The following is an 11,942-nucleotide window of genomic DNA, read 5'->3' on the forward strand; positions in this document are numbered from 1 at the left end:
TGAGAGACCATTTAAAGGCTCAGGAACCCTTTGCAGGTGTTTAGCTGATTAGAGTGTGACACTTTGAGCCTACAATACTGAACCTTTTCACAATATTCTAATTTTCTGAGATTCTGAATTTGGGGTTTTCATAAGCTGTAAGCCATAATCATCAAAATTATATCAAATAAAGGCTTGAAATATCTTACTTTGCTTGTAATGAGTCTATATAATATATTAGTTTCACCTTTTAAGTTGAATTACTGAAATGAATGAACTTTTGCACGATATTCTAATTTTTCGAGTTTCACCTGTATAATACGTTTGTTTTATTGAAACAGAGCCAAAAAAAAATAAGCACCACAATAACAGTTTAAAACTTGTATACTCCCAGCAAATACATGCTGAGAGCGATTATCGGATGCACGTAGACACTGATTACATTAGTGCTTGTCTCACACACAATGCCCGAGATGTCAAACAGTGCATAGGCAAACTGATATTATTTTTTTCTTTTTTGTTTGGCTATAAATAAATGAAATTTAAAAAAAAAAAACAGTACAGATGACATAATCCATATTTGTATATATATGTTTGCTAAATTATATACAGTATTTTTTTGTATTTAATGACGAGAAATCAAATTTTAATTAAATTAAAAAAATACTCGTCTACACTCTGCCCCCACTACCGGCTATGCAGTGTCACATGCAAAAATAACTCTGCAGGGGAATTTATTACCTACTAATGAAAAGGTTTTAAAAAACATAACAGTCGACCACTAATTTGTCTTATTATTATTACTATAGCTGTTTTTATCATTTTTTAAAGTTCTTTTTCTCACTATTAGTAGCCTGTTTTATTCAAACATTTATGAACATTTTGTTTATACAGACACACAAAACTACACAACTTTGCCTGCTGAACAAAAAACTAAACAAAAAAAAAGACCAATCTGGATCTCCATGTCCTACATGCGTCAACTGTTCCTGCTCATCTCCAAATGGGGTCTACTCTGCACTTTCACTAACTGTTAGTTTAAATTTTTAGACCTATTAGTATTGTTATTTTTCTTAAGGATAATATAACAAAGTATTGCAATAATTTCAATAAAGAAAAGACAGTGAGCCAATATTTTCTGAAACTATTTTTAATTTTCTTAATGTGCACTATTCCACATGTACTTGCATCACAGTACCTTGTATTATATTATCCAGGCATTAATCCAGACATTATAAAAAGTGTAGTTGGTGTCACGAGTAGGTTTGTAATATACTCATAGCAAAACCCATGTACCGTAATTTCCGTACTATTGAGCGCACCTGAATATAAGCCGCACCCACTGATTTTTAAATAAAATATTATTTTGAACATAAATAAGCCGCACCTGTCTATAAGCCGCAGGTGCCTACCGGTACATTAAAACAAATGAACTTTACTCAGGCTTTAACGAAACACGGTGTGGCAGCGGGGGCGTGGTGAAGCGCCCGTCCGGGAGAGAAAAGCGGTAAGGGCGCTTACACCTGAGCTAAATTATGTCTAACACCGGTGTCTAATTTCAGTAAGCATGGGGAGAGCATCATAAAAAGGCAGCAGCCACAGAGCTGAGAGAGTGACACACGTCAGTCTAGTGTTGGCGCATAGAAGAATTGAGAAAGTTTATAAAATTGATTGTAAACATTGCTGTGGCCATTAAAAGCCTTACCTGGAACGTCAAGTGCCCTGCTGAAAACTGTCACACTGGTGCCCGTGTGACAGTTTTCCCAAGGACACGTGAAGCAGGGCACTTGAAATTAGACACCGGTGTTAGACATAATTTAAGCGCAGGTGTAAGCGCCCTTACAGTTTTTCTCTACCGGACGGGCGCTTGACCACACCCCCGCTGCCACACACGGCTTGTAATAAAACATTTGCAGTAAACAGTAGCCTACCAGTAAAGTCATTGGTCACTATCTTCCTCGTCCTGTGCACTGAAACCACTGACGTCATCTCCTTCGGTGTCGGAGTTGAATAGCCTCAGATTTAGTTGTCTTTTTGCACTGAGTCAATTCCTCACGCTGCTGTTTCCAACGTCTTATCATCGACTCATTAAGACCAAGCTCCCGTGCAGCAGCCAGATCAATCGCCTTCAACTTGAAAGCAGCATCATATGCGTTTCTCCATGTCTTTGCCATGTGAGGGTGACAAAATTACTACCGTAATCAGAATGATGGGAAGTTTGAGCACAATCGATTTAATCTAAACAGTAAACAAAAAAAGTTGTTTTGACCTTAACCCGTTCGGCAATTTCATTGGTCTAATGAAAGCTTCACGCCGCCAAAAAACTGAGCACGTCACAGAATTTTTTTTTTTTTTTTTATAAAATTTGAAAGCGGGAAAAATCCATATATTAGCCGCGTCTTTGTATAAGCCGCGAGGTTCAAAGCGTGGGAAAAATGTTGCGGCTTATAGTCCGGAAATTACGGTACTAATATAAACAGGATGTACATTTATACAACAGCACACTTTACTCATCTCACTCGCATAAAACACAGATTATATACACTCCTCAGAATGCACCAACACCATGGAAAAAACATAATGAAACAGTTATGCCAAATTAGGTAAATTAATGCTTTAACAGCATTCAATATATTAATCTCTAACAGCTGAAGGTGCGGGCACGAGACTGGTATAAATGTTTGTAGAAAAGAAACAGCACCGCCTAATGTACAGGGGTGAAATTGTTTTACATTTTTACGCACTGTGTATAGACCTTTCGTTGGAGGCTTGTCTCACATAATCGTTACGTATTTGGAGTGAACAGGCCTTTAGTGCGGGCCAAACGTTTGTCTCTCAAGGGCCGTATGTGGCCCGTGGGCCACCTATTAAGGAACCCTGTTCTAAACTAACTTAAAACAAACAACAAATCAATAATAGACTATAAAACAGGGATGGGCATTCATCAATAATTTGGTATTCGAACATTTAAGCTAAAAAAAACGAATACTTGAATATTCTATTATTTAAATAAAGTTAATTAATGAGAAAGCGACATAAAATTGTTTGTTTTGTAAAGATTGCGTCACCATTTAAAAAAAAAAAAAAACAAGACGTGTTGTTTTGTTGAAAACATTTAAACAAGCATTGTGTGAAAACAAAGTATAGAATAACAGCAGAACTTCAGCTAATGCACCTGTATGGCTCAGTAGCTGGATACGATTCAATGGACAGAGCAGTGCGAGTGAAAGCTCTTAAAGCTGGAGCTTTACAAAATTCTACATCACCACCCTATCATAGTAACACCAACTGTACTTTAAGAAGGAAATAGATTGATAATAAATATCATATCATTACTTCACGCTATACAATTTGTCATAGGTTACATTAGGCGAGTGAGGGAAATATAATACATTTTTATTACAACACATTTATATTTTGTATTTATTGTTTTGACATGTGTTTAGAGTAAGTCTACGGTCTATAATTCCAAAAATGCCATAGTTTGTTTTATAGAAATCATGTTATATCTAACTATGGTAGTGATGAAGGTCCATGCTTCTATGTGTTTACTATGGTCTTGTTACGAATACCACTGTTAAAACTATAAAAATAAATATTAAATAAAATATATTTTACATTTCAAAAAGGCAAATGTAAAATAAATGAACAATATCACTTTTAGCATTAGTTTCTGTCTTTGTATTTTCATTTTATAGGCCCCAGATATAGCCCTCCATCTGCTTGAATCCAAGAAACTCAAGGTTTGTTCTCACATTTATGACAAGTAAGCCTGCTGAATTTAATAACAAAACTTTAAAATGATGCAATGCATCGAAGTTGTACTGCGCAAATTATGCAAATAACAACTATTGAGTATTGCGTTTTATTTTTTTGGTACAAAATAAGTCACATAAGTCACATATGGGAATGAAGTAGGGGGGTGATCATCAAAAAATGGTTGAGAACCACTGATTTACAACATTAGCACAGCACAATGACCTGAGTTTGGGATTAAACTACTGTTTTGTGAAGACAGAGGAATGGTTGGGAAACCCATTTGTAAACAATTATTTTTGCAATTCCATTTGGTACCACTAGTGATGCATAAATTAGACACTGCATCTTTAAAATATTATATTGAGGACTATACGAGAAAGGTTTATGTGACAACCTGAACATGGCGGAAAGCTGGAGTTGCACACAAACACAAAGGGCTTTGCCTAATCTAGGGTCTGATCTCCTCTTCTAGTGGCATTATTTCTAGGTGACAGCACTGAAAGCCGTTCACTTTGTTTTGCTTGTTAATTCAGACAACAAGCTCATTTGTCACAACAACAGAATTCCCGAATATGCTTTCCCTATCCAAAAGGCCTGGACTCGTCAGGACCGAGGCCAAGAGCCATGCTGAGTCTATCCCACATTCCACCCACAGATGAAATTCCAGCAAAAATCCAGGGAGAGCTTTGCAGGGTTTCAGAGCAAGCTCTCTAGGAGGCACTTAGTTGGTCATTGTGTTTTCAGAGAAGGCGATTGTAGCTTCTGGGCGTTTTTCTTTTTTTGGCAGTTTAACAGAGAGAGATAAGGGGCAAATGCTTTTTGCACAAAGCTTGCCAAAGCAATGCTATTAAGAGAGGCAAATAAGTCTCAGCGCATTCTAGGTCAAACTTCCAATGGACCCTAGCATTCGATTTTCTGACATCTTGACTACTATAGACTTGCCATATGACGCAATGCAAAACCACTCACTGTTTCTCTTTACTATGCAATATTTGGCTAATTTTACTAGAAAAGCAGAACACAAATACATTTGCATGTGTTTGCTGTGTGCTGATAGCATCTCTTAAACTCAAACAACCAGGAGCCGTGGAGACAATGCACTGGACAGAAGGGTTATCTAATCTAACTCCCAATACAAGCAGTTGCCTGGTGACATGACCCTTATAATTGACAGAATACATCTTACATTCTAGGCCTCAAAGCCTTGCAGGGCCTTTTAAGCATGTTATCTTGCACAGTGTGGGCTTGTTGTAAGACTAGTGTATTTATCATGTACAGTGAGTGACAATCATTTGACCTGAAGATATGCATTATCTCTCATAAAAGATTAAGTACAGGCACACAATAGGGTCACCCAAGATTACAGTTCATCCTTATTGAATTGTGTTTACATGCATGGCTTTTATTCTTGAGATCTAATCACATGGCACTATTACATTAAATTCAGTGTAAAAGCAGCTGTTTTAATTGTTAATTTATTTTATTATTGTTTTCAGTTAAAAAAAAACTTTATTAGTTTACACCCATTTACAAAGCAATCAAATGATGGTTAAATGAGATGCAATGCTACTTAAAAGCAGCAGATTAATCATTAGCTCCTTACAGTAGCAGAGAAATATCTAATCTTCCTAATAGACACCGAGTAACAAGTTGTAAAAGGGCTGTCCAAAAGAATCCCTAACAAATTCAAAAGTCGTGTTTGTGTCCGTGTGTGAGGGGGGAGAGTGACACACTTTCCGTCTGAAAGGACTGTCAGCATGTGGCCCAAAAGGACAACAAAACATATTTTGTGTTCCCAACACCGCAGTATGACAGCGACAACAGACAATTAAGGAAAATAAAGCTGTCTCTTGTCAAGCCCTGACACTTGGGAACTTCTGAGTAAAATAAATCAAGACCCTGAACAAGCACAAGAATAATTGAGGATTGGTAAATTTGGGCCGTTACTCAAAACATCGTGCGCTGCCTGCCTAATCAGCCTTTTTGGAGAATAATCTGCGCGTTCCGAACATTCGAATTGTTTGCGATGCTCCAAATTGCAACGTTCGAATCGAACGTTCGGGACGCGGGTATGATTCTCAAAATGCCCTGTATGTTGACAGCTCGTTAGGTTTAGAAACACAGCCAGAATTATTCATTATTAGTAGTATTATTATTTACCTGTGACAGCTGCCTCGGGTCGGGGGCTCCAAATAAAGATGAACTGGAGCTGAAACTGATGGCTCCCCTCCGGCTGAGAACATGTTTGGGAACCGGCCTGTCTAGAGGCAAAACCGGTAACTGATAACATAATTCCATTGAATAATATCAACGCTATGGATTCGGATGAAAAATAATTCAAACCCTCCCAAAAGAAGACGTAAAATAAATGAATCAAAAGAAGACGGGGAGGAGAACTTGCATGGAACTTGAGCGTTGTTTGCAACTCTCAAAACACACGGGAATGCCCTCTCCCTTTAATTGCAAATAAAAAGAATATCAGTTTAAATGCTCAAGAGGTGAAGTGCTTCATTTTGTTCGGATCGATCTGGTTCTCGCGCACGCCGCCGTCATTATTGATATGGTCCATATTTCCCCACGCGCGTGTCTCGTGCTCCATTTCACTCGATTTTTATTCATAAGGCTCGTTTGGTCTTCCTTTCTTCTCCCTTTTCACATGCACAGATCACGGCCTAGGGGACGACGAGGCCTCTCCACTATCTTTTTAGTATCTTTAGAAAAAAATGCTTCCTCATTTTTTAAACTCCGTCCAGTCGTGAATCATCATCATCATCATCATCATCGTGCAAATGGTTCCGCAGTCTTGTCTCCGAAATTAAAACAAAAGTCATAGCCACATCAAACCACGATGCTTGCTGGAGAAAACAGAGAAATCCTGCGAATAAATAAAAACATATACGGGAAGTTGACTTGAACAGAGGTTTAACGACGAATTTCATTCAAGCTCTGCAGTGCATGGACATTCTCTAGCTCTTTCTCAATGCAGACACAGTGTCTCTTTTTCTCAATGCAGACAACACTGCTAGCACCCGTAATTCAGCACACTCAATGCAGCGCTGTACATTTAACCAGAAGAAAGTGGCCTGGGTGAAATAAAAACACGCCCGCGACCACGCCGTGCGCGTATTGGCACATGCTGTTCGGTGAATGTCAAAAACAAAACGGTAAATAAATTACGCTGGTTACAAACGACTATCTCGATTCGTCCTGTACATTGCAAGCTGTTTCCGAACATGCACCACCTGCGAAAGAGAAGGGCTTGCTTGTACAGAGAACGTTCACAAACGTGAGCCAATCGGTGTGCGGGTGTACATATAACGCAGATTCTCATTGGACCAAATCGCACACTGCTTTTGAGACAACGACTCTCATTGGCTATGCTTTCACGGCGATTCCCAGACTGATTTATGCACTCGTGCGTTGACTGTATGGACCTCAACAAGGATATTCCACTACAACGGGGTTTGCCCTGCAGCCAGTGTACATCATTGCCTGTGATTACCTTTTCTGTATGAGTCATCCTGTTATTCGTGAGCAGTGAGCTGCCTTTAACGTCTCTCAATAATAAAAACCCAATTGTAAAGGTGTTTTGTGAAAAAGAGCATTTCTCTCTTAATAGGTAGAACTGAATAGAAATAGATCTGTCACTTTGCCTGACTATCAAAGGTGTGACTTCCAGTTAACTAAATGTTATGTTCAAATGTTATGGGACCCCGTAAATGACAGATCTATGTGATATAGCATAGGACAATATACTTCTTGTTATCATTGTTGCTTTTGGAGTGTGTCAGGATAGAAACTTAAGACAGAGAAATCACAAGTTTAGGCATTACAAGGTAATTGCATGACAACTCATTGTCAATATCAATGAGTAGCACATTGTGTGTGCACAATTTGCATGGAAACGTACTTAACAAATTCTTCAGCGTCATGAACTAAGAGTTTAGGTATTTTGTCGATTTAACAATCAGTAAATACAGCAAAGTTGCATAAAGTGTAGTTTACTAACTGAAATTCATCCATGTGGCAATTATATATCTGAAATAATGCAGATACTTGCTCTTTGTGAAACAATTTTCTTATTTCTTTCAAAAGAACATTGATGTATGCAATGGCAATTTTAAATGTAATTCTGCCATCTTTTTATGATAAAAATTAATCTTTGTGGGGTTGATGCACACTCTGGCTCCTTTTAAATCAAGTCGTACAGCTTTGCAACGTTAGCAAATGTTTTAACTTGAGTTGCTGGGGACCAGGGGGACAATAGTGAACTGTGGCATGGCAACGGAGGCTATATGCCAGTAGTGAGTATAATTACTCCCTCCCACCCTGTCCCCACCATTCACAATACAATTCTGCAGAACCAAACCTCGTAACATGCAACCCTAAGCCTTTTCCAGGCATCCTAGCAAAATGTTGCCAAATCACACAGATTACCACAGTGCTTTAGCCCCTTGTACAGTAGAGCCTATTCAGCTTTCTTAGAAATATTCATGCAAAAGGATTGATAAAAGGGATTTCTTACTTCCTGGAGTGACTAATTTCAAATTGCTCTTTAAAAATGTACTATTCATACTTTATTATTGTTGGAATATTATAGGTTGTATTGTGATTTATTTGGTCACTGGCTGCATTGATACACTAACAAACTGTTGATAGTACTGTATGAAAGCATGCAATACAGTTAGTACAGTATTTAAACATTTTGTTGGACTAAACAGAAAAAGCAAATATTACACACACACACACACACACACACACACACACACACACACACACAACACTCTTAAATCGATAGTTCACCCCAAAATGAAAATGCTCTCATTATTTACTCACCCTCATGCCTGTTCTGCAGAACACAAACAAAAAGTTTTAGAAGAATATGTCAGCTCTGTAGGTCCATACAATGCAAGTGAATGGTGACCAGAACTGTGAAGCTCCAAAAAGGACATAAAGGCAGCATAAGAGTAATCCATAAGTCTCCGGTGGTTAAATCCATATCTTCTGAAGCGATGTGATAGGTGTAGTGAGAAACAGATTCATATTCAAGAATTTTAATTTTTGGGTGAACCATCCCTTTAACTCACCCTCATGTTGCTACACACCTGTATTCGTTTTTTCTTTTATTAGATATTTAGGAAGAATGACAGTCTCAGTCATCATTAAAATTCATTGTATAGAAAAAAAGAGCAGCGTTAACATTCTTCAAAATTTGTCCTCTAGTGTTCCATAGACAAAAGAAGACATAAAGAATTTACATTTTTGGGTGAAATAACCCTTTGACAAGCTCAGGTAGGCTAGAGTCGTTTTTAACTGTTCTGTTTTCTTATGTAATACTGTTTAATCAGTGTCAATGACTACATTCTGTCAACTTCTGATGGCCCAGTGTGCTGCTCACCTGGGAGCCTCACATTTCCTGACAGAGGGGCAATCTTTTCATTAATGGTTTGTTTCTGAGGCTTAGTTTGCCACAAATGTTGTTCCCCTGGCAGACGTGCTTTGCAGGAACTGTCTCCTGAGGAGACAATGATGAGGGGTGGCGAGCAGCACACCTGCTAATTCCCCTCGAGACACCATGTATCCACTTGCAGTCCGACCTGTGCTATACACCAGTCATCAAGAGACCACAAACAAGGGGAGTGCCAACATAATTGATACTGCTGGTTGACTCTGTCATGGCTCTCTCCCGCTGACTTCCTTGTTGTTTTGACTACTGTCTCAGTTGCATGTGGTTTTGTAAAATAAATGGGAATTAGTATATTTTTCACCATCATTTTGTGTATTCATAATATATATACACACATATATACACACACACACACACATATATATATATATATATATATATATATATATATATATATATATATATATATATATATATATATATACACTGGCAAAATTTGGAATAATGTACAGGTTTTGGAAGGAAATCGGTACTTTGATTCACCGAAGTGGCATTCAGCTGATCACAAATATAGTCGGGACATTACTGATGTAAAATAAAACAGCACCATCATTTGAAAAAAGTAATTTTTGGCCCCATTTCCAGCAGCCATCACTCCAACACCATATCCTTGAGTAATCATGCTAAATTGCTAATTTAGTACTAGAAAATCACTTGCCATCATATCTAACACAGTTGAAAGATATTTGTTTTTTTAAATGAAGATTAACATTGTCTTTGTGTTTGTTTTTGAGTTGCCACAGTATGCAATAGACTGGCATGAATTAAGGTCAATATTAGGTCAAAAATGGCAAAAAAATAAAAAAGAAACCGCTTTCTCAAGAAACTCACCAGTCAATCATTGTTTTGAAGAATGAAGGCACCAGCACAATGCTTGAAATTGCCACAAAACTGAAGATTTCATACAAAGGTGTACACTACAGTCTTCAAAGACAAAGGAAAACTGACAGAAAGAGATGTGGAAGGCCAGATGTACAACTAAACAAGAGGATAAGTTTGAGAAACAGATGCCTCACATGTCCTCAGCTGACAGCTTCATTGAATTCTACCTGCTCAACACCATTTTCATGTACAACAATAAAGAAGAAGACTCAGGGGTGAAGGACTTATGGGAAGAATTGCAAAGAAAAAAATACTTTTGAAACAGAAAAACAAAAACATTGGATAACAGATCACTGGAAAAGAGTGTTATGGATCTTAACCACATTGAGCTTTTGTAGGATCAACTAGACTGTAAGGTGTGTGAGAAGTGCCCGTCAAGCCACATCTATAGCAAGTGCTACAGGAAGCATGGGGTGAAATGTCACCTGAGTATCTGAACAAACTAATAGCAAGAATGCCAAGGATCTGTAAAGCTGTCATTGCTGCACATGAAGGATTTTTTGATGAGAACTCTTTGAAGTATTTTAATATGTTCTGATATTTTTTTTTCCAAATTGTAATTGTATTTTTTAATGTCCTGAATATACATTGTGATCAGGTGAATCCCACTTTGGTGAATAAATTATAAATGACTTTCCATAAGAGCAAAATCTGTACATTATTCCAAAAATGTTGCCACCAGTGTGTGTGTGTGTGTGTGTGTGTGTGTGTCTATGTATGTATATATATATATATATATATATATATATATATATATATATATATATATATATATATATATATATATATATATAAGAACCTGAATTCAAGGTGTGGTTTTTCTTCTTTTAGCAATTTAAAACCATTTTGCAAAGGTTGAGTAAATTTTTTTTTTCTCCTTTCTGAAAGGGATAACAATTATGTCAACAATTACTCACCCTTATGTTATTCCAAACCGGTATGGCTTTATTTTTTCCCCCCTACGTGGAACACAAAAGGAGACGTATAACAGTATGTTAGTCTCAGTCACCATTCACTTTCATTGCATCTTTTTCCATACAATGAATGTAAATGGTGACTGAGGCTGCCACTCTGCATAACATCTCCTTTTGTGATCCATAGAGTAAATTATGACAGAAGTTTTGGGGTTAACTAGCCCTTTAACTAGTGGAAGAAGTTGTTGCCATCTTGTGGTGATACAAGATAAGTGCTTTAAATTCAGCTTTTCTGCTTTAGAACAAAACACTATATTTGTGGGGGAATAAAATTGCAAACAGACACGTGGATAGTGTTATAATGTATAATGCAGTACAGCTGGTAAAATTTATCAAAATTCATATGCCACAAAACAGAGATGTACAATTCTGTAAAATTCTCAATGATTTGGCAGAATATTTGGCACTTTCTATAGTCTGATAATATTCTGATTATAAAACTGCCATTAATAAAAAAGCAACTGCAACTTATTTAGCAATTAAAGTAAAAGAATAACTCTGATATGAGCTTTGTACTCTTGTGAAGTGAAGACTCACACATTGTCAACAGTGCTAGTTTTCACCAATGACTAATACACTAATTACAGCAAAAAAAAATCTTATTCCAGAAAAATGTAATAAAGCATAATGCAATCTCACAGAGTCAAGAAAACATTTATTTTGTGCAAAACAGTTCTGTTTGTTTTATGTTAATGTTATCAAATTCTGTTTACTTGCATTTATTGTAGCAAAATATGAATAACATTTAGTATTTTTAGCATACGTGTATACATTTTTAATATTGTTGCTGATTTGCTACTGAGCATGTGCAGATCCAATAGTTCACCCAAAAATGAAAATTCTCTCATCATTTACTCACCCTCATACCATCCAAGATGTGT

At 37.1% G+C, this 11,942-nt stretch overlaps 1 protein-coding gene across 8 annotated transcripts in view; it reads right to left on the reverse strand.

Annotated features, from left to right (window-relative positions):
- LOC127635329 (high affinity cAMP-specific 3',5'-cyclic phosphodiesterase 7A-like) overlaps positions 1–6,983 on the reverse strand; it is a 49,626-nt gene extending 42,643 nt beyond the window's left edge. For all 8 annotated transcript variants that reach the window (XM_052115281.1, XM_052115280.1, XM_052115279.1 and 5 more), the window contains exon 1: positions 5,899–6,983. In XM_052115281.1, the coding sequence (XP_051971241.1) occupies positions 5,899–6,036 (138 nt within the window). In that variant the 5' untranslated portion in view covers positions 6,037–6,983. The remainder of the gene's footprint in view (positions 1–5,898) is intronic.
- Between the last annotated feature and the right edge of the window lie 4,959 nt (positions 6,984–11,942).

This window comes from Xyrauchen texanus, chromosome 42, assembly GCF_025860055.1.
Source record: "Xyrauchen texanus isolate HMW12.3.18 chromosome 42, RBS_HiC_50CHRs, whole genome shotgun sequence".
Classification (NCBI taxonomy): Eukaryota; Metazoa; Chordata; class Actinopteri; order Cypriniformes; family Catostomidae; genus Xyrauchen; species Xyrauchen texanus.